The 24,285-nt window shown below is 39.8% G+C and overlaps 1 protein-coding gene across 1 annotated transcript in view; it reads right to left on the bottom strand.

The window, feature by feature from the left end:
* Nucleotides 1–23,878, bottom strand: part of Afg3l2 (AFG3-like AAA ATPase 2) — a 48,607-nt gene extending 24,729 nt beyond the window's left edge. The window contains exons 1-9 of the mRNA XM_013027144.1: nucleotides 23,837–23,878; nucleotides 23,315–23,414; nucleotides 22,841–22,918; nucleotides 21,326–21,432; nucleotides 21,041–21,193; nucleotides 11,259–11,333; nucleotides 5,912–6,036; nucleotides 5,304–5,577; nucleotides 4,543–4,680 (exon numbers count right to left, since the gene is read on the bottom strand). Of these exons, the coding sequence (XP_012882598.1) occupies nucleotides 4,543–4,680; nucleotides 5,304–5,577; nucleotides 5,912–6,036; nucleotides 11,259–11,333; nucleotides 21,041–21,193; nucleotides 21,326–21,432; nucleotides 22,841–22,918; nucleotides 23,315–23,414; nucleotides 23,837–23,878 (1,092 nt within the window). The remainder of the gene's footprint in view (nucleotides 1–4,542; nucleotides 4,681–5,303; nucleotides 5,578–5,911; nucleotides 6,037–11,258; nucleotides 11,334–21,040; nucleotides 21,194–21,325; nucleotides 21,433–22,840; nucleotides 22,919–23,314; nucleotides 23,415–23,836) is intronic.
* Between the last annotated feature and the right edge of the window lie 407 nt (nucleotides 23,879–24,285).

Below are 24,285 nucleotides of genomic sequence, written 5' to 3'. Positions count from 1 at the left end.
AAGGGATGGGAAGGGTAAACAAAGGAGGAGGCTGCAATGCTTGGTAAGAAATGTACGCATTATCCTGCCCATGCAATTGTAACCCCTCTGTACAGTATATTCACAAATAAAATAAAATTAAATTAAAAAAAAAAGATGTTAAGCAAAATGAACCGCAAGATAAGGACACAAGTGATTTTTCCTTTCTTGCTATTGTTTCTAACATATTTATCAGGTACCATGTGATTTTTTTGTTGCTTTGTATGTCCCTCCCCCATGGTATAACCCCTGCTTTCACTGTATTTGATGGTATAATTTGGGGAGGGGAAGGGAAGATACCAATTGTTTAAATAGGGATACAGGTTGACCCATTGCAAAAATGAGATGTACAAGATGTACAAGACACTATGTTGAAAAATGAACTTTTACAATTTAGGCAGGGGTGGAGGGGAGTGTAGTTGTGGAGATGGGAAGGGATGGTAGGGGAAAAACAAAGGAGGAGGCAACAATGCTTGATAAGAAGTGTACTCATTGTAACCCCTCTGTACAGTATTTTCACAATTAAAAACTTATTAAAAAAAAAAAGAGAGAGAGACAGACTCTTATCTCTAACCAGCCAAATGCTGGAAATTGCACTGTGGCTCAGAGTGGCGAAAGATGGTGGGGATGGTGCCCAGGCCTTGAGTTCAGACCCAATGACTGACAAAAAAGATGCTAACTGGAACAAGCCATCCCAGCAATGAGCTTACTTCCAGGATAAAGCCCACCCTGACAATGAGGAATCATAGAGAAGAGTGAGAGGGAATGGTGTCACATCCTAAATGGAGCCAACTCTGCACTTGTTCTTTCAAAATTCATTATCGCCAGGAGATAAAGAGAAATAGTTAATAAGTTTGCCCATGTAATGTCCATACCTGTCTACCTTCTAACTGGACAGGAACTGACATTCTTGTCTTTGTTACCCACTATCTGTATTTATAGTGAGTCTTAGACTGAGGACAGTTAGCCTTGGCAGCTTCCTGGGCCTCTCTTCCAACTCTATACTCCAGATCTCTATCTGCCAAGCCCTCCTGTTGGGCCCTTAACCACTCCCATCCAGCCCTAACCTCTGACTGGTTATTCTCAACATGCTCCATCATGCTCTCCTCACTCAGTTCCCAAAATCCCTAGACACTCCCTTCCTGCCCCTAGACTAGTTATATGGAAATTCCTCTTTCCCTGTAATGGGCCACAACTGGGCTTATGCTCCAAATCTAACTTTTCTGCTTGTGCCTAAGGTGTGCTTTCCTGTGCCATTCCTATCAACTGCTCCTGCCACCTTGTCAGTCTTTTGCCTGATCTCACCTATTCAAAAGTTTGTCTTTAATAGTCCTTATTCAGGATACCACCTGGGAGCAAGTCTACACCATCCTATTACTGCAGATAAACTGCCCTGCCCAATGTAGATCTGAAGACCCCAGCCCCGGTGATTCCTTAACACCCCATGCCAGCAGAAAGTGGCCAGAAAAGATTATGATGCCCATTGGCTCTGGAGGTACTTCTGGAACAAGCCAGAGGTTTCACCAACCAAACTGGTAACGAGATGCTCCTATAAGGTGGGCACAGAGGCTGCAGTCAACTTTCCACCCATGAGTCCAGTGGATGCAGGACCTTCAGGAGATAATCCCATAGGATCATCGCCCCTTTTCAGCAGGAAACAGATTCAGAAGAGGGACTACTGCCCCATGTCCCAGCTGATAACAAACAAAAGAAGGTGGAATACTGGCTGAGGTAGTTATTCTGTGGCAGCAGACATCCTAGTGGCTTAAGTTCCTCCAGACTGTCTGCATATCAAGGTCTCCCTGACATGACCCAACCACAAACACCAACCCCCTTACCATAAATTTCCCTGACTACGCAGTTGCCAACTTCCTCATTCTTACAGACACTCCCCCCATAACTACTCCTCTAGCTTTATAGCAGGTGCAGGAAGCAGCCTGTCACTTTTATGACATTAAACCTTTTTTCCCCTCTTGGATGTGTGTGGTGTGCTTTATTTAGGCAGTTGAGACATATAATAGAAACGCCTCTCAAACTTAACACACCAATTACTAAATTGAAAAGGAAGCTAAGAAGAGTCTTCTCAGAAGAAAAGGTAAGAATAAGAAAGAGGCTGGGAATGTGGCATAGTGGTAGAGTGCTTTCCTAACATGCATGAAACAGTGGGTTTGATTCCTCAGTACCATGTAAACAGAAAAGCCAGAAGTGGCGCTGTGGCCCAAGTGGTAGAGTGCTAGCTGTCAGCAAAAGAAGCTCAGGGACAGTGCCTAGGCCCTGAGTTCAAGCCCCAGGACAAACAAAAACAAAACAAAATAAAGCATAAGGCAAAGAAACATATGAGGAAACATTCATCATCCCTGGTCATAAAGGAAATGCAAATCAAAACAACCCTGAGACTCAATCTCACCCCAGTAAGATCAGCCATCATTTTGAATTCTGACAACAAATGCTGGTGAGGATGTGGGGAAAAAGGAACCTTGTCACACTGCTGGTGGGAATATAAACTAATACAACCACTCTAGAAAGCAGGCTGGAGGTTCCTCAAAAGAACTAAACATAGACCTTCCCTACAATCCAGCCATACCACTCCTAGGCATCTACCCTAAGCAGCATGAGCCGGGATGTAATATGGACACCTGTACCTCCATGTTCACTGCTGCACTTTCACAATAGCCAAGATATGGAAACAACCCAGATGCTACAAAATAGATGAGTGGATCCTATATACAATGAAATTTTACACAGCTATTAGAAAGAATAAAATAATGTCATTTGAAGGGAAATGGATGGAACTAGAACAAATCATGTTAACTGAGGTAAGCCAAAATCAGAGAGACAAATAGCATATGTTCTCCCTAACATGCAGAAGTTAGATCTACAACACAATGGGACATGACAAATTACACAGAATTCTAAATATTCACAGTGAGACCAAAGAAGGTTAGTCTTAGAAAATCACAAAGATATAATACCCAAGTGCCTCTTCATATGCATATAAAATAATATACATACTAAAACGAAAATGAACTCCAATGATAGGGAAACAAAGGGGTTTTTGTATTTGTTCTTTCTCTTTCTGATGACTCTGTATTCTTTACCTTATATGGTATACTCATGTGCACATCTGTGGAACAATGGGGGAAGGGCACTGATTCAGAGGAAAAAGGGTAAAAAAGTACAGCAGTGTAGTGCACTGACTGTACTGGACATTGATAAAAGTGAACTATGTGAACTGTGGGAGGAGATGGGAGGTAGGGAATGGAAGAGAATGAGAAAACATAATACGATGTGAAAGGAAATGTACTTATTACCTGACATATGTTAAAGTGAGCCCACTATATATCATCTTCAAAACAATAAATTAGAGGGGCTGGGAAGGTGGCTCATTGGTAGAGTGCTTGCCTCGCAGGCATGAAACCCTGGGTTTGATTCCTAAGCACCACATAAGCACAAAAAAGTTGAAGTGGTGCTGTGGCTCAAGTGGTAAGGCACTAGCCTTGAGCTGAAGAGCTCAGGGACAGTGCCCAGGCCCAGAGTTCAGGTCCACAACCGACAGCAAAAGAATATATAAATATGACTTTATTAAACTAAAAATATTTTTATGCTTTATTAAAAAAAAACAAAAAACAAAAACTAGGGTGCTGCTAGCTGTAATTCTAATAACTCAGAAGGCTGAGAGCTGAAGGACCACAGTTCAAAGCCAGCCTGGGCAGAAAAGTTCATTTCCGAAATAACCAAGAAAAAAAACAACAAGCCAAGCTGGAGGGTACCCCAACTGGTAGAGTACTAGTTGAGCAAGTACAAGAATAAAAACTAAGTACTGGAAGAAGGAAAAGAAAGGGGGGGGGGGAAGGGAGGGAAAGGGAGGAGAAGGAAAGGGAAGAGAGGGGAAGGGTGGGAAAAGGAGCAAGCCAGGCACTAGTGCCTCACACCTGTAATTGTACTCAGGAGGCTGAGATCTGAGGGTCCTGGTTCAAAGCCAGCTTGGGCAGAAAAGTTATGTGAGACTTATTTCCAATAAACTACTCTGAAAAAGCCGGAAGTGATGTTGTGGCTCAAACAGTAGAACACTAGCCTTGAGCAAAAGAAGCTTGGGGACAGAGCCTAGGCCCAGAGTTCAAACCCCAGGACTGGCAAAAAAAATAAAAAATTTTAGAAGAAGAAAAATGGACTGGGAAGGTGGCTCAGTGGTAGAGTGCTTGCCTTGCATGCATGAGGCCCTGGGTTCAATTCCTGACTACCATATAAGCAGAAAAAGCTGTGGCTCAGGTGGTAGAGCACTAGCCTTGAGCTGAAGAGCTCAGGGACATTCCCGAGGCCCAGAGTTCGGGCCCCACAACCAACAACAACAACAAAAAAGAAAAGTCAATCTATAGAATCAGAAAATAATTACAAATCAGATTTTGACAAGGAATTAGTATTCAGAATGTTTAAAGCTCTGAAAGGACAAATGGAGAAAAATAAAATTATACATAAAATCCAGGCAAACTTTTCCAAAAAAGATATATATAGAATGTAACTTACTCTAGCTGGACCCACACCAACAAACATCTCCAAAAACTCAGATCCACTAACAGTGATGAAGGGGACATTGGCTTCTCCAGCTGTGGCCTTAGCTAGCAGTGTCTTCCCAGTGCCTGGAGGACCAGTAAGAATGGCACCCTTAGATTAAAAAAAAAAAAGAAATTACATTAATCAGAATCTCAGAAAGATAAATTGCATAACCATAATAATTCCACTAAGCATTTCTAAATCACTGAGCATTTCTTCAATATCTGAACTTTGTAGTAGTAAGTGGAGCTATGGTTCAACTGGTAGAGCAATAGTCTTGAACTGAGCCTTGGCTCAGGGACAGTGCCCAAGCACTGTTCACTGTTTACTGCTCCATTATTCACAATAGCCAAGATATGGAAACAACCCAGATGCCACAAAATAGATGAGTGGATACAAAAAATATAGTATCTATATACAGTGGAATTTTACACAGCCATTAGAAATAAAATAATGTCATTTGCAGGGAAATGGATGTAATGAGTTCAAGCCCCAGGACACCCCATAGCCGGCCAACACAGACACACAAAATAAAATGAGGTAAAATTAGTACAAGTGTTACAGAAAATCTTAACTATTTCTAACATTTTTAGTTGGGATAGTGTTATAACTCACTGATACTTGAATTAGGCAGAAACCAAGTTAAGAAAAAGGAAATGTCAACATAAAATGCCAACTTCAAAGCTGAAGAAATACTTCAAAGATTTTTTTAGTCTTCTGAAAGTTCATTTTACCTTTGGGATTTTTGCTCCAAGGTCTTGATACTGCTTGGGGTTTTTCAAGAAATTCACAAATTCCATGATTTCTAGCTTGGCCTCCTCACAGCCTGCCACATCTTTGAACTTCACATCTACCTCATCTTTTAAGACCTTGGCTGTAGTTTCCCCAACACTGAAGAGTCCACCCATCCCTCGGCCAGTTCGACCAATGCCGGCAGGTCCTCTTCTTAAGGTGTAGAGTAGGAAAGCGATGATGAGCACCGTCGGGAGCATGCTCAGGAGGAAGGATCTAGGGGAACAAGGCATAAATCAAGGCATAAATCCATGTTTCTAACTCTGACTAGCAAAGAATTTCATAACTGCTTCAGATATGATTGCAAACATTTATTTTCTTTTAAAAAAATTACAAGAGAATCACAAAGAGAAAACCCATTTTCAACTTGTTCTTCCCATCTTATTCCTAGCCCAATAACCACCATTTAAACTAAGTTACTAGTCATTTTCTTTTTCATCTGGTCAAAGAAAAGCCCGAGAATCTAGTATATAACCCTCTACCTGGTAACACAGGAAAGTGAATCATATTAGTGTGCACAGCAAACAGTGACCACTGAGTTACTTCTTACCCATCACTTTCAGCAATGTAAATAACAGGAACTCGATTTTCCCCTTCTATGCCCAGTTCTTGCTGCAGAGTTTCCAAATTCCGCTCAAAGGTGTCTACACTGCCAATGTTAAACCAGACGTATTGCTATGAAATCAGAAAAACAAATACCTTCACAATTAAGTAGAAACTAAAAGCTCAGGTTATAAGGCTTCAACTTTTAAGGAATTTTTTCAGAAATACTGAAGAATGACAAATCAAGAGGAAAAAAAAAAAGATGCCTTTTAATGTTGTGGTAGTTTTCAATCACTGAAAACACCAGGAAATCCTTTGGCAAATAAACATTTCTTTACCAAGATTCCTCAGTGGCTCTAAAATTATAAACACAAAGAAAAGAATGAAAAATCTATTTGAAAAGAATATCCTATTTATAGCTAATATGCATTCTTTTGTTTTCCCAGTGGCCTATTATCAAAATTATAAGACAGAACAATAGTTAAATTTTCTGAGCCTTTACTAAGCAAGAGATGTTCCAAGCCTTGATATACATCAACTCATTCAATCTAGAAAACCATCCTAAAAAATAGAATCTGGGTAATATTTACTATGTGCACAGAAAGGCACCAGGTGTCACTCTTCTCATCCTTAAAGCTGTGGAACTCTGAGGACATCTGAGGACTTGGGACAATGGCTATTCTACCAAATAGCACAATCAATTCCTCAGCATTCACAGGGAACTGGATCCAAAATTCCCCCAAAGGATACCAAACTACAAGTATACAAAGTCCCTCAATAAAATGGCACAGCACTTGCATATAATCTATATACCTCCTGCAACTTTTTTTTTTAAATACCTCCTGCAACCTTAAAGCTAACTCTAGTTAGGTACTGGTGGCTCATGCCTGTAACTGTAGCTACACAGGAGGCTGAGATCTGAGGATTGTGGCTCAAAGCCAGCCCAGGTAGGAAAGTCTGTGAGACTCTTATCTCCAATTAACTGTGGTTCAAAGTGGTAGATCACTAGCCTGGAGCAAAGGAGTTCAGGGACAGCACCCAGGCCCTGAATTCAAATCCCATGACGGACAAAAAAAAAAAACAAAAAAAAACTACCTCTAAGATTAAATTACCTAACCATAATGCAAATGCTATATAAATGGTCATTCCACTTTATTGTTTAGGAAATGACAGAAAAAGTCTTTATAGGTTCAATTTTTCCTTCTCTTTTTTTTAATCAAGTTTTTGGGATCCAAGGGTGCAGCACCCCCAAGGAAGAGTGCTGAGCATATTCCATATTGCACTGGTGTCTACAGGACAGATGAACCTTGATCCTCACAGATGAGTAGCTGTGAGAGGGACTTGTCTCATCCATGGTTATACATGGGGAGTCCAGGCATAAGCATGTCACCCTGCTTCTCTGTCAAATATAACAACTTATAATCTGGAAGCTTTGCTAGACACAAGACCCCATTCCAAGTACTTCTCAAATATCAGTCCCATGTTACAGCAAAAACTCTATTCCTTTAACCTGCAATCATTTTTTTTTGGGGGGGGGGGTCCAATCATGGGGCCTGAACTCTGGGCCTGAGCGCTGTCCCTCAGCTCTTCAGCTCAAGGCTAGCGCTTTACCACTTGAGCCACAGCGCCACTTCCGGCTTTTTTCTTTTTGCTTATGTGGTGCTGAGGAATCGAACCCAGGGCTCAGGCATGCAAGACAAGCTCTCTACCACTGAGCCACCTTCCCAGCCCCCCCTGCAATCATTTTTTAATAGTGGTTTACAAACAACAACATGAAGTCTACAATATAAAACTCAGAAGGGAGCAAGATGCCATCCCATATTCCTCCTGATTAGCACTTCTGAGCAGGGACATCACTCTATTCTTCTCTCCACATTTCTAAAAGACTGACAGTGACTTTTATATAATCATATTCTTCATAAGTTATTACAAAATATAAATTCATGTGGTAATACTTCCAACTATGTACAGAACAGATTAACATCATGTGAATGAGTAACCCGCAACTGCACCCGTGATCCATGGGTGCTACACCAAAGGCCTGGCTTATCAGAGGACCTGTGCACAGAGGCCCAGCAGCTTGGGCATCATCTAGGAGCAAGTTGCAAGTGTAAGAATCTGGGATGGCAGTCCTAGAACTAAATCTTAACAATTGTCCAGTACACTGAAGTCTGCAAATCACCAATTAAACTACTTTGTTCAAACAAGTACTACTGTGGTTCCTGTTTTATAGATGAAGACACAGAGGCATAGAGAAGTCTAACCACGCAATTCACAGTGGGAATGACTGAAGCCAAAGCCTGTATGATACAGTACACAGAGTAGTTAATACTGTTGTTCCACACAGAGGACGCTGAAAATTTTGTATTTGCTTCTGAAAGTGCAAAATGCTCTTTATTCGACAGGCAACACACACTCTCTGTAAAATTCAGAAAATAGGGACTGGGAAGGTGGCTCAGTGGTAGAGCGCTTGCCTTGCATGCATGAGGCCCTGGGTTCGCATCCCCAGCACCACATAAGCAAAAAGAAAAAAAAAAGCCGGAAGTGGTGCTGTGGCTCAAGTGGTAGAGCGCTAGCCTTGAGCTGAAGAGCTGAGTGACAGCGCCCAGGCCCAGAGTTCAGGCCCCATGACCGGACCCAAAAAAAAAAATTCAGAAAATATACATATATAAAAAAATAACAAGCCAGTTGGGTATAGTAGTATATGCCTGTAATTCTAACACTTGGGAGGCTAAGGCAGGAAGATCAAATTTAGCCTGGGTGACACAGGAAGACAAAAGAAAGGGAGGGAGGGAGGGAGGGAAGAGAGAAGGAAGGAACGAAGGAACGAAGGAAGGAGGGAAGGAAGGAAGGAGAGAGAAAGAGAGAAAGAAAGAAAGAAAGAAAAGAAAAAAGAAAGAAGAGAAAAAGTACTACCCATGACAGAGATAAACATCTCAATGCCTATATTTCAATATCTTCTTTAGAGTCTTAATACAAACCTTAACTATGACATAATGGAAAAATAAAAAGTAATGTATAGCACGATGGTGTGAACTTCAATACATGCCACTATGAGAGAAAAAAAAAAGGTCCCCTCCAAAGGGACCTGACAGCAAGGGAAGGACCATCCCTGATGACAAGCCACCGGTCTAGTTCTACCCACCTGCTATATAAACCATGTGCTAGAGACCACATAGCCTCAATTATTTCCCAAGGCTCTATTTCTAGAAACAAAGTTACTGGGCGTACTTTCAAAACTGCTCTTGAGAGGGAATGTCAGTTGTTACTGGCCCTGAAAGTCTGAGGTAAACAAAGCAGCATGGTTACTAATGGACATCACCAGGCAAAAAAGACTGGGGTAACCAACATAATGAAAAACAAAAACAAAAAACCCTTCCTACCAGGGCCATGTTACTTTTAAACATCCTTGCAGGTGGATGCCTAGAAAATGGCTAAAGCAAGCTGTCCTTAGATCTTAAATGAATGATATGTATGACTCTAGGCATTCACACAGACTAACCAATGGAGAACACTTTTAGGGGAGTTACACAAAGGTGCAATGCCTGTGTGCCTCTGAAAATATAATACTTATTGAATGAACTCCAAGAATGGACACAAGAGGTGTGTTTTTTCCCTTTTTCTTTTGTTTGTTTGCTTTCCTAGCTTGTGGGGGGGGGAAGGGAGTAAAGAGGGCACAAAAATGGAGAGACATTAGGTAAACAAATGGAGCAGTGGTCCTCAGTAGAAATTATGTTGAAATGAACTACACAACTTGTAAGGACAGGAGGGAAAAACTGGCAAAGAACAAAGGTAGGGGTGACATTGCCCAAAAAGAAATATACTCTACCTGACAGGAAAAGAGAAAGGAAGTGTAGAAATATAAATTGAGACAGTTCTTCAGCAGGGAAAGTTTATAATATGTAGTTACAGAATTAGATCATAATACTCCAAACAGCCCATCAATCAATGATTAGATACATAAATTGTGATATACTCACTCAAAAAATAACTTTCAATATAATAAGGAAGGGCTAGGAATGTGGCTTAGTGGTTGAGTGCTCACCTAGAATGCATGAAGCCCTGAGTTCGATTCCTCAGTACCACGTACACAGAAAAAAGTGGCACTGTGGCTCAAGTGGTAGAATGCTAGCCTTGAGCAAAGATGCTCAGGGATAGTGCCCAAGCCCTGAGTTCAAACCCCAGGAATGGCAAAAATAAATAAATAAAACAATAAGGAAGACAAACTATAATTTGGATTATATAAAATGTGTACAGTCATGTGTACATGTGTGTACCATATACATACATGTATATATATATATATATGTGTGTGAAAGTTTTTAAAAAGAAATGTACTTATTACTTTGCTTATGACAAAGTAACCTCTCTGTATATCATCTTTATATTAACAATTTTTTTTTAATGTAAAAACCCCAAGCTGTCCTAAGGAAGAAGCCTGGCAGAAACACTTGCAACACTCAGGACACTCGGGACACCAGGGACGGGGACTGGGTCAGAACAGGTCAGCCAGCACATCCAAGTATCCTCTTCTAGTTCCCAACAATCCTCCCGACGCACTCAATGCCTCTGGTTTGTCTCCAGGACAGTCCAAACTAGCTGGACAGGATCTATTAATTATTATTATTATTATTTTTGTCGGTTGTGAAGCTTGAACTCAGGGCCTGGGCACTGTCCCTCGATTCTTCAGCTCAAGCCTCTTGAGCCATAGCATCACTTCCAAATTATTTTAAGTAACAATAAAAATTAGTAAAACAAATGGAAATTTGAAAAGAACAGTATCCCAAAAGAGCTGGGAGAGAAACAGTTGTTAAATGTCCTAAACTGATTTGAAAGAAGATCTCTGGGGACTGGGAAGGTGGCTCAGTGGTAGAATGCTTGCCTTGCATGCCTGAGGCCCTGGGTTCGATTCCTCAGCACCACATAAGCAGAAAAAGCCAGAAGTGGCACAGTGGCTCAAGTGGTAGAGTGCTAGCCTTGAGTTGAAGAGCTGAGGGTCAGTGCCCAGGCCCAGAGTTCAGGCCCTATGACCGACCAAAAAAAAAAAAAAACAAAAGAAAAAGAAAGAAGATCTCTAGAAGTATAAGCAATTCAGGTTTTAACATTGTTGTTTGTTTTTCTCTAATCAAACAACTCTTAGTATTGAGATTCAGACTATTGTAGAACACTAAGTGGGATCTTGCTCACTGTTTCATAGTTGTCCAGATCAGGGATGATGACCCAGGCCCTGAAGCGTTCTTCCCCCTGCTGCATGGCCCATGCTGATGTCTCTAATACATACACCTACTGCAATGTAAGGGTTGTTTTCACTTCATTACAATTACAATTTGTATCAACTAATAAAATGTACTTACCCCATCAACTGGAGATTTCCCTGGTGTAAAAGTCACTCGAACAAAACGTTTATTGACAACTTCCAGTCTGTCCACCTAAAATGTAGAAAGGTAAATATTCAAGCATAACTGTGCAGAAAGGCATGCCAAACCTACCAATAAAAACAAAGATCAGGGGCTGGGAAGGTGGCTCAGTGGTAGAGCGCTTGCCTTGCATGCCTGAGGCCCTGAGATCGATTCCTCAGCACCACATAAGCAAAAAGAAAAAAGCCGGAAGTGGCACTGTGGCTCAAGTGGTATAGCACTAGCCTTGAGCTGAAGAGTTGAGGGACAGCGCCCAGGCCCAGAGTTCAGGCCCCATGACAGGACCAAAAAAACAAAATAAAACAAAACAAAAAAACCACAAAGATCAGAGAAGGATCCCACACATTTGTACCTCTCACCACCCATAGAACACCCCCTTATATTGATACTACACCCCCTTATATTGACACTACACACTAGAAGGAATCCCAAATGATGCCCACATTTAATTTGGCCTATTTTCTACACACTAGAAGGAATCCCAAATGATGCCCACATTTAATTTGGCCTATTTTTAAACTGCTTTGTATTTGTTCTTCTACATTTTTCTTTTCCTTCCAACTTTATACTTGCTGGCATTTTGGTCTGTGGGCTCTTCTGCTTGATGAGCACACTAATTTACATCCATTCCCTATTAAAAGATAGGCTATTTCAACTTGTTCTTACTGCTCCTATGACCACTTCTGTACACAGTGATGAACCTACAGACACTAAGGCTGGGTTGGAGGGTATACATATTTTACCTTTACCTTTACTATTACCAAAGTGTGTTTCTATTATACTGTCAGCCTAATATTCTTACTGGTCTAAATCCCCACCACATTTGGTATTATAAGACTTTACCACTCCATAAGTACAGTATGTTTTTCAACTTCTTTTCTTTTCCCTTTTCTTCTGGTGCCAGTACCATGGCTTAAATACAGAGTTATTTGTTCTCTCTCAATGACACTCTTCCACTTGAGCCACACCATTTTAGCCTGGCTTTTTGCTAGTTAATTAGAGATGAAGTTTCAGAAACTGTTCTTTTGGGCTAGTTTTGAGCCTCAATCCTCAGCCCCCTAGGGTTATAGTTGTAAGCCGCCTAAGCTTAGCTAAAACTTGTTTTTTTCTCCCTAATTATACCAGGTTCTTAACAGCATGTTTAAACTTCTCATCCTAAGGACCGTTACTGTCAGCATGAGCTCCTTAAGACATGCTTATTTCTCATGATCCTGTCAGCAAGTCTGCAAAGGTTTGAATGACAAAGTAAGAGTCCAGAACAGTAGCAGAGAAGCTAGAACAGAGGAGTCAAGGCTCTTGGGTTGAAAAGGAAAGACTGTTTGGGGGCCAATTGATCAGGACCAGGTAGCAACTATCTTGGAGCAGCTGCTAACATATCTGGTAACTCTGCTGCAGGCCCATCCTTGCACACCAGAGTTACACTGTAACAAAGCAAGTTCTTAGCTTCTGAAGTTGAGATTCAGACCTTTGAGAGCCTCCCTTTCAAGAGGTAAACAACAATTGCTCCAATTTGAGAGGAAGGCAGGTATGGCTCAGTATGAACACTTGCCTACTTCTACTATATGCAAGGCACTGGGTTACATCCCCAGCATCACCAAGAAGGCTGAAGGATTGTATAAGACCAGCAAAGATTCAATCTCAAAACAAATGAATAAAGAAAAGGCTAAGATGTGGCTCAATATGCTGTAAGGCTGTGGGTTTAATCCACAGCACACATAGAAGGACAGTGCACGTGTGTGTGCGCGCGTACGCGCGCACACACACACACACAATCTGAGCAGGTAAGACAATGTTGGGAAGATGGTTGAGTAGGAAGCATCAGAAATCTGTCCAGCCATATATACAACCTCATGTGTCTGGTATAACCATCTAGGAACTCAGGAGTCTGTTAAAGGGTTATAACCTGTAAAAGCAGTCCATTTCAGCACTTACTGCTAGCAGCCACCCACCCTAGCTCTATCCTGGCTCTGCTCCAGGGCTGGCAGCTCCTAGAACAGCTGGTATATAAACTACAATCACCAGGAAAGGATAAAAGGACCTGTCCTCAAAGAGTAGCTCTATGTTCTCAAGTCAGAAGTAGTCCTTACTGTCTCTTCCTCCTGTGACTGAAGTGACTTCCAGGGACCTACAGGGCCAGAACTCTTGGTCCTTTTCATTTTTCTTTATTCCCTAATTCTGCAGCCAGATATTAAAGAGTAAAACATTAAAAAATAAAAAATAACAACTGCATTGACATTACCAAGTTTGTTCCTGGTACTGTGGTTCACACTTCCAGCTACTAGAGATGCCTGAGCAATGTTAGCAAGACCCCAGAAAAGTTGAGTATGGTGTGGTACACCTATAATTTACCCAGCTACTTCTAAACAGGAGGACTAGAGGTATAAATCCAGACCCCAACAAAAATTTTAAAACCCTATCTAAAAAATAAAGTAAGTCTCAGCACAAAGCCCAGAGTTCAAACTCCAGTAACTACCCTTCAAATTAGGAAACAATAAGAAATATGGAAATGGTACTGTGGCTCAAGTGGTAGAGCAGTAGCCTTGAGCTAAAGAGCTGAGGGACAGCGCCCAGGCCCAGAGTTCAAGCCCCACGACCAAAAAAAAAAAGAAAAGAAATTAACAAATTTGAGGAACAGAAAGAAAAATGAAGAGAGTTTAACTTAAGGAACCCACCAAGTGGACCAATTTACACATTGTAGGAGTCATAGAAAAGAAAAGGAAAAAAGAGTATTTTTTAAAAAATGGTTGAACCCCATTTGTTAGGAAATGGAAAGATTTGGAAAAAATTATATTAAGTGAAATAAGCCATGCCCAAAGAAACATAGGTCCCATGGTTTCCTTTATTTGCGATAACTAGTATATGTCTGAGACAAGCAGAAACAGTCAGACAAGTTGATGTTAGGCAAAATGAAGTCCAAGATAAGGACTCAAATGTTTTTTCTTTCTTGTGATTGTTTCTAGCATATTTATAAGATGATTTCTTTGTTGCTTTATATGTCCCTCCCCCACAGTATAAACCCTGTTTTCACTGTATTTGATGCTGGTATAATTTGGGGAGGGGAAGGGAAAAAACAAATTGTTTAAATAGGGATACATGTGGACCCATTGCAACAATGAGATGTACAAGACGCTATGTTGAAAAATGAACTTAACAATTTAGGCGGGGGAGAGGGGGGAAGAGGGGATAAGGGGGGAAGTGTAGTTGTGGAGATGGGAGGGAAGGGATGGTAGGGGAAAAACAAAGAAGGAGGCAACAATGCTTGATAAGAAATGTATTCATTACCTTGCCCATGTAACTGTAACCCCTCTGTACAGTATCTTCATAATAAAAAATAATTAATTTTTTAAATGGTTGAAAACTTCTCAAATTTAGTGAAAAACAAGAATAGTAACACCCAATCTCAATAAACTCAAAAAAGAAAACTCTCATTAAAAAACTTTCCAAAAACAAAATAATAATAAACATAGCAAGAGAAGCATTTCATCACATACAAGAGATCCTGAATAAGACTGAGATACTTTCTTTTTCTTTTAATTTTAGTGCCAGTCCTAAGCCTTGAACTCAGGGCCTGGGTATTGTCCCTGAGCTCTTTTGCTCAAGTCTAGTACTCTACCACTTGAGCCATAGCTCCACTTCTGGCTTTTTGGTGGTTAACTAGAGATTAGAGTCTCATGGACTTGTCTGCCTAGTCTGGCTTTGAACCATGATCTTCAGAGCTCAACTTCCTGAGTATTGCAAGCTGAGCAACTGGCACCCAACTTGTAATTTCTTTTCAGGAACTTAGAAGGTACAAGTAGTAGTACAATAATCAAAATAGTAATATAAAGAACCAAAAAACAAATTTGTCAGCCAAGAGTGATATACCTAGGAAAATACTTCTTCAAAAGTAGGGGAGATGGGTTGGGAAGAATGGGGGAAAATGATCAAAGAGTGACATTGATTAAGATTCATTGCATTCATTACTACTTTGTTGAATGGCAGATCCTTTATAAAACTACGTACAGGTAAAAACAAAACAAGATAAAATAAAAAACAAAGTAGGGGATAATTGAAGATATTTTCCAGATAATGAAAAGCTGAATGGTTTGATCACCAATTGTCTTGTCCTACAAGAAATGTTTAAGGAGGCAGGTATCAGTGGCTCATACCTGTAATCCTAGTTACTCAGGAGACTAAGATCTGAGGCAGACAAATCCTTGAGACTCTTATTACTAATTAATCACCAAAAAGCCAGAAGTAGAGGTATGGTTCAATTGGTAAAGCACTGGCCTTGAGTGGAAAAGCCAAGAGAGAGTATCAGCATACACAGACACAGATACATGCACACATACACAGACACAGACAGGCACACAGACACATACACAGAGCTTCAGGAATTCCTGCAAAGCAAAATACAGGAAAATCACAAATGGTAACCAAAAGTCAAATGAAGAACTAAAGAGACCACAATGGCAAATACAGAAACATTATAAAAGCTAGTATTACTATTCTTTCATTTGTACTCCCATACTTTGTTTTGAACATAATTTATGAGACTTGTATAAGTACACTTAAAAGAACTGCTAGACTGTGTTTTGGGCACACAAAATATGAAGATATAATTTGGTGACATTCCAATAACCAAAAAGGGTAGGTACAGGAAAATAACCTCCATTGTAACCACAAAGGAAGTAACTATAGACTATGAGAAAAACATTTAAATGTTTCAGTTCAAACCAATCAACTAAACACAAAGGACTAATGTATGAAATGAGGTACAAAAACTTTAAAACAAACATGAAATCAGCCAGGTGATTCACATCTATTATTCTAGCTACTCAGGAAGCTGAGATCTGAGGATTGTGGTTCTAAACCAGCCAGGGCAGGAAAAATCTTACCTCCAATTAATCACCAAAAGAAAAAGAAAAAAACAAAAACAAAAAAACCCACAAGTGCTAGCTTTGAGCAAAAAGTTCAGGGCTAGCATCCAGGGCCCAAACTCAAGCTCCAGTACTGGCACACACACAAAACAATAGTAAAATGACAGAAGTCCCTTAAGAGTAGGAGAATGAATATAAAAAATACAATCCACATAATGTTAAAGACTTACTGGAGATCTAAAGAAACAAAAAGACTGAAGTGAGAGGATGGAAAATGATGTCCCATAGTCCCATTAAATTGTAACCAAAAGAGCAGGAGTATACATGTATCAGAAACACTGACTTCAAATAGGAAAGTGTATTTTTTTTTAATCAAAAAGATTTTTAGCGCCAATACTAGCAGTACAGAGAAAAAAAAAAGCTAGAGACTATTTTAAACACATATATGCGGGGGGAGGGGGCTGAGAATGTGGCTTAGTGGTAGAGTACTTGCCTAGCATGCATGAAGCCCTGATTCCTCAGTACCACATAAAAAAAAAAAAAAAAGCTGGAAGTTGTGCAATGGCTCAAGTGGTAGAGTGCTAGCTTTGAGTAAAAGAAGCTCAGGGACAATCCCAATTCCAGAGTTCAAGCCCTAGGACTGGCAAAAAAAAAAAAAGATTAAAAAACCAAAAACTAAGTTTGTCTGCACCAGTTCTGGGGCTTGAACTCCACGTCTCATGCTCTCCTTTAGCTTTTTTCACTCAAAGCTGGTGCTCTACTAGTTGAGCCACAGCACCAAAAAACATGCAAACCATACTTCCCTGAAAACACTAAACTTTGAACAAAGCAAGAAGCATAGTACACAAATTCAGAAGAAAAGAGTCCTTCCCCTCCACCAAAAGTAGTTATTTCCTACTAATTTCACTGTGTTGTTCACTTGTAAAAGGCAGCAGGTGATACCTTGGAGTGCAGTCCAAGCCACTGTCCCTCACCTTTCTATCAGAAGCACCATGGCGGGAATCGGGAGGATCCTGACCCCACTGTTGACTTGGTATGATAGGCTTGAGCTTGTACACCACCGAGAGGGGTCTAAGGGAAGTGTTCCACCATTGCCGACATGTCCATGGTGTACAACCAACAGTCCAGGCATTCCAGAGGATTAGCCTTCCTGTATTTTGAAAGCATACATGACACCAAAGAGGCCAAAGAACATGCCAATGAAAAGGAGCTCAACAGGCAGTGGATCAGAGTGGATTTCTCCATAACAAAGAGACCACAAAGCCCAACACCTAGAGTATATATGGGAAGACCTACCTATGGTGGATTGAGATTATTACAGTAGATAGTACCAGGGAGGGGGATTGAGAGCCCATGTATAAAAGGAAACCTCCCTACTATGCCCATGGAAGTACTTCAGTACTTCCTTCTCAGTAATGGAGAAAATAGATTTAAGACCGACAGGAAATAGAGGATATAAGCATAATAAAACAACTGTGTCTAATCTATATACAAAATACTCCACCCAACAACAGCATACACATTCTTGATTTCCAAGCAAATGTAAGATTTTCCAAGACAGTCTAATCACAATAGAATGAAATTAGAAATTCAAAACAGGATGAAAACTAAAAATGCACAAATCTGAAGAACTAACACACTTAGACAATCAATAGGTCAAGGAAGAAATCACAAAAGAGAATGGAAAATACTTAGAGATCAATGAAAACAAATCCACAGTATATCCAAACTTACAGGACACAGTAATAGCAGAACTAGTTCCAGAGAAAGAACAAACTAAACCTATAATAAGCAGAAGGAAGGAAAATAAAACATAAAGATTAAAATAGAGAAAAGATGAAAGAGTGAGGAAAAATAGAGGGGTAGAGAGGTCTAACACATGGTAAATTGCTTTTAAGCACAAGGCTCAGAGTTCAAACTCCAATAATGAAAAGGAATACAAAAGAAAAAAACCAATGAGGGGCTGGGAAGGTGGCTCAGTGGTAGAGCGCTCGCCTTGCATGCATGAGGCCCTGGGTTCGATTCCTCAACACCACATAAGCAAAAGGAAAAAAAGCTGGAAGTGGCGCTGTGGCTCAAGTGGTACAGTGCTAGCCTTGAGCTGAAGAGTTGAGGAGGGACAGTGCCCAGGCCCAAAGTTCAGGCCCCACGACCGGACCCAAAAAAAAAACCCAAAAACCAATGAAACCAAAAGTTGGCACATTGGAAAAGATCATCAAAACTGACACTTATTGCTAGATGAACTAAGAAAAAAAGAAATAAGATTCAACTCACTAAAACCAGAACTGAAAGTATGTGTATATTAACACTGAATAAAGAAATAAAAAGGAATATAACAACGTACCATTGGCTGGGTGTGGTGGTGCATACACCCAACTACTCAAGAGGTAAAGATTGGGAAGATCAAGGTTCAAAGCCAGTCTAATAAAAAAAAAGCTAGTACTTCATTTCAATCAAGCCAGGTATAATGATGCACACTTATCATCCCCACTACTCAAGAAGCACAAGTAAAAGACTACAGGCTGGGTCCATCTCTAGGGAGAAAAAAAATCTAAGACCTTATTGAAAAGACTAGATTAAAAAAAAAAAAAAAGAGTCCTGAGGGCATGACTGGTAGAATACCTGCCTAGAATTTTATGATGCAACTTTGTATTTATTCAAAAGAATTGAAAACAGAATCTCAAAAAGGCCTATGTATATACAATGTTCAAAGCAGCATTATTCACAATAGTTAAAATATGGAAGAACTGCACAGTGTCCATCAATGATAGATAAACAGGTAAATAAAACATGGAATGTATTTATGTGTACAGGTGTACATGTGTATATATACATATGCACACACAACAGATTATGCACCTTTAAAATGGAAGACATTCTGACAACCAACCAGGAAAGACAAATATCTATGACTCTATTAATATGAGGTATCTCTAGTCAGAATCACAGAGGAAAAAGTAGAACATAGTTGCCTGGTAGGGGCCTTAAGAAGGAGAGAATGAGTACCACTGTTTACTGGGTAGTTTCACTTGTTTAAGATAAACATTTTAGAGATGCATAACAGGGATGATGGTACTTATGGATGGATTTAGTATAACTGTATACATTTAAAACTAATTGTATACATTTAAAAATAATTGTTGTTTGTATTTTACCAAATGAAAAACTGGGGAGAAAGAAAAGATAAGGATGAAAAGATTAACTGCATGCTAACTTCACTTAAGAAAATACTAGTGAAAATAATTTGAAATGAGAATGTTATTAATGAATTATGCATGTTACCCATAAAAAGGTAAAATTACTTCAACAGATGGTAAAACAAAGGAAAAAAAATCTGTTCCAAGTCACCTTAAAAGAGTGACAAGAAGTTGAGTGCTAGTGGCTCACAGCTGTAATCCTATCTACTCAGGAGGCTGAGATACGAGGATCACAGTTCAAAGCCAGCCCAGGCAAGAAAAGTCTGTAAGACTCTGATATCCAATTAACCATCTAAAAACCAGAAGTGGAGCTGTGGCTCAAAGAGGTAAAGTACTAGTCTTGAGCAAAAAAAAAAACTCAGGGACAGCTCAAGCCCAAGTTCCAGGCCCATGACTGACCAAAAAAAAAAAAAAAAAAGGTCACACACACATATACTTCCTCAATGTACTTATAATAAGCATTAATTATTTGGAAGGACAGCCACTTGTCACAAAAGTGAAATGCTAGTAAGTTTAAAATCAAGAGCAAATCACCATTTATAATCATTATTCCATTCTTCTTGTGACTTCTGACCAACCAATACACAAAATAGTATTATTTACCTTTTATTATATATTTACTTGATACCTCCCTTTTTTTTTCTCTTGAACTCAGACACTGAAGTGGTTCAAAAGGTAAGTTTTTTTTTTACTTGCTTGTTTAAGACAGGGGTTTCCTATATAGCCAATCTAGCCTTGAGCTCTCATCTTTTATTTAGTTATCTGATCTTAACAGTTTCATCCACAGCAGAAATTACTTGACAATGATGTATCTTGGGTCTGCAACACATCTGTGCAGATGGCTATTTTCACTTCTATACTCACCTCCTGTACCACTTGTAGACATACGTTACATTCTTCATACTACCTTAGTAAACACTAATATTTTTATCTTATCCAACTCATTAGCAAAAACCTTATCATCAAGAGGCTAAATAATTTCCCTAATGTTGTTTAGCAGGCCTAATGCATGTTCTTACTAACATTATATGCAGCAATTTCCAAGATGTCCATGTTTCCTACTTTAAAGTCTTAAAATTAGAATCCAGTTTATAATTGATGGCATGTCATACTGTCATTGGAAGCTTATTAACTTTTTCTTAGTAATACATATAATGTACCTTATAGTCAGCAACATCTTAAATACTCTTGGCAAAGACCCAGGTGGTAACAACACAAGCTTCCCAACAGACAGAACATAGCCTAGGTGGACCATACTAGAAGACTGGTTGCTCTTAGTGGGCACAGCTCTGGCTGGCCAGCAAGCCCACAGGAGTGAAAAAGCAGTGAGGACAGGTAGAGCCAAGAGGCCACCAAAGGCAGAAGATACAGGAAGAGGCAAGAGAAGCCAATGTGAGAAAGACAAAAGAAATAAAGGATCACTAGGTCCTAATGAGACACACTGCTTCCCAAACCAGGCTCTATTCTGAAGTGACATGAAAGAGCCCTGTAGTAAAATCTGTGGCTGCTGGTTCAAAACAAACAGGTTCTTGATTATAGTAGAAAACAGTAACTTTATGATCAACAAATTCAGCTAACTCAGTGACTGTTTATCACTCTTGGTCTAATCTACTGAATATCACCTGGTGAATCATGGCAGCCATCAACCCCATACAATACTTACTACTCCTTTAGAAAGATAGTTATTGACAAAATCCTTCCAAGTGATTTCTCTTCCAGAGTTCTTGAACATGATGTAGAGCATGACTCCACCCCAAAACAGAGCAGTCCAGAGAAAATACAACCTGAAATCCTTGTCATCCCATGGGAAGTCACCCTAGACAAAAAGGGAGAGTTTCTATAAAACAAAATTGCATAATATCATCTATGCTATATGAGACACAAGTCTCTTACAACCTTCCCTGGGCCACATTTGCAAGCTCAAAATCAACATAGTTTAAAATCAAACCTTCTGGAACCTGGACCACCAGTGAGAATCATCTTTCTTGCCTCGGCGTTTTCCTCCACCACCTCCTGCCCCTCCAGAAGAGCGTGGGGTAGCAGCTGGCTTTGTCTCTATCAGGAAACAAAGAGGACACACAGCAGCGTTGCAGTGGTTTCTAGCTGACAGCAAGGCTTCCAGGCTCATGGGTCCACAAAGGCCTTGGTGCAAAGTACAATATGCCCATTGGCTGGCTATAGCACCATGAAAACGGCCAGCCCTGAGCTCATTCTTTGCATTCTGAGTGTACATTTGTTCCTCTAACTAGATGGTAAGTTCATTTTAAAGCAAAGGCTTGAGCCAGGTACCACTGGCTCATGCCCATGATCCTAAATACTCAGGAGGCTAAGAACTGAGGATCATGGTTCAAAACCAGCCCGGATTATCTCCAATTAACCACCAAAAAGCCAGAAATAGAATGCCAGCTTTGAGTGGAAAAGAGACAGACCCCGAGTTTAAGCCTCAGTATCTGTGTAAAAAAAGAAAAGAAAAAAATGGGGGATATTAAGACTTTGACTCCCACTTCCTATATGGAGAGCAGGAAATACTTCTCTTTCTCTATTTCTCCTACTTTAATCCTGTCACACTAAAACAAATCCTTGTTAAAACTTAAAAAAAAAGAAAAAAAGAAAAACTGGGTGCTGGTGGCTAACACCTGTAATCCTAGCTACTCAGGAGACAGAGATCTGAGAATCGTGGCTCGAAGCCAACCAGGCAGGAAAGTTCATGCGACTCTTTATCTCCAATTAAATACCACCACAAAACTGGAAGTGGAGCTGTGGCTCAAAGTGAAGAGTACTAACTTGAGGGAAAGAACTCAAAGATAGCACCTAGGCCCTACAACCAACAAAAACAACAAAGTGCTAGGCTAAGAATGTAGCTCAGTGGCAGAGCATCTACTTAGCATTTGGGAGATCCTTGGTTCAATCTCCAGAATTAATTACCTCTGTGAACAAAAATACTCAATGGCTAATTTATATTTTTCCTTATGTTTCCCTAAACAGAAAGGAAGCCAACTGAATGCAACAGATGTCAGGCACTGTGCTAAACAGTATGGCACTTATGAGATGGGGTTAGGAAGCTGAAAGCTCACACACACATACCTCCACCCTCCCAGGCCTAAGCAATGCTGTCTGAATTCATAAGGAAAGACAAGGCCCAGTTAAGGTTCATGTGGTTTTCACAGCACTACACAGTATCACAACATGTCACATAAGAGCTTCTCAATAGCTTAAAGTATATGTCAGATTTATCTACTAGTCTTAGTCAATCTTATTTAAGGTCTTCAATGTCTCTAAGGTCTAAATATCTTCAATTTGCAAAAGGACGGGAAAATATGTACAGAAAATGAAGGTAAACTGAAATCTAGAACCTATGAAACTTTATGTATGGATAACCACTAATGTCAGTGCTGACTGTTAGTGGTCATCATTATTTATTAGGAAAAACAATAAACTCTAATACTATCTTTTTAGCGGGTACCTTTTTTGTCTCCCGCAGTTTCTTTGGGTTCTGTTGCAGTTTTTCCATTTTTCCCATTAGGAAAGTATTTTTCAAATCCTGTTAAGGAGAAAAAAAATCCTCAAATTAAAATTCACCATGTTTTGTATATATGCTGTTTTCTATAATACTGACAAGCCACTATAAAGCCAGTTAGCTGAAAGTTTGAGAAAATTGCTTGTAGAAAAGTAATCAAAATCTAAATAATACATTCACAGTTTGAAAGTGCTAAAGACAAAAGATTCCTCTAAACCAATTTCATCATGTATAAAAACATTCCATGTATTTTCATGACTATAATCCAAGAGTAGTTGGATGTCAGGGAACGGGAACAGGGGAGACACAAGTTTAAGAGTCATCTCCAGAAACTAAAACATGCACCTACTTAGCAAACACCTACAGGTTATATCTCTTTAACAAGAACACAGGACATTATGGTCACACCTAAGCACTTACCTTTGGGAGGTCGAGAACAGAATCTTTTATAAGCAGCAATTACATCTGTCAGAACAGAGTTTCTGCTGCTTGTTGCTTGAGAGGTAGCATACCGATAAAGCTGCAACAGGACAAAGATATAAGCATGAGGACCACATAGAGAAAAAGATGCAAAAAGCGTTTTATTTCCTAATATCACAAAGTGAACAAGATGTTTCTCTGTCCTACAAATGATTAGAAACTAGCACAAGATGACTACTTTGAGAAAGGACCAAGGTCAGATGGCACTACGCCACATATATTAGCCACAGAATCAGGAGACACTCTATCACCCAGAAGATAAGAATACTTTACTAGAGCAGAATTTAGAATTATATCCACTTTATAATTACCCAACAGCACATTCACTTTGGCAATCTGTACTAATTTTCAGAATTCAAAAGACTAACTTGACAGGAAAAGCTGCTATTCCATGCTGACTCATTTTTACAGTCTTCAAGGTGTTTGTCTGAAATTACAGACCAGTACTGCTTGCAAACATACTAACTTTATCAATTTAATGATAAATTTAAGGCCAAATATCATCGATATATATTCTAGCAACAAGTGATACAGCTATTTGATAGATCTGTCATCTGATGAGAAACATACAAGTCCCATGAAGACACATCTCTCTGCTTTATAGAACATATGTTGCCACAGAGGTGTTTTTTGAAGGCAGGGATGTAGTTTAGTGGCATGCCTGAAGCAACACAAAAAGAAAGTATTAAAAGGTTGAGGGGCTGGGGTGTATCTTAGGTACTTACCTAGCAAGCCAAGGGCCTGAGTTCAAACCCTTAGTAATGCCAAAAAAGGTTCTCTGTAGCTAGGTATGGTGGTCAGTCAGGCTTGTAATCCCAGCTTCTTACTAAGTGGAGATTCAAGTTCAAGACCAGCCCAGACAAAAAGTTAGGAAGACAAAGAAAAAGAAAAATCAACAAAAAAAGCCAGGC

This window comes from Dipodomys ordii, unplaced genomic scaffold (assembly GCF_000151885.1).
Source record: "Dipodomys ordii isolate 6190 unplaced genomic scaffold, Dord_2.0 Scaffold100, whole genome shotgun sequence".
Classification (NCBI taxonomy): Eukaryota; Metazoa; Chordata; class Mammalia; order Rodentia; family Heteromyidae; genus Dipodomys; species Dipodomys ordii.
This window is presented reverse-complemented; position numbering and strand designations above follow the sequence as displayed.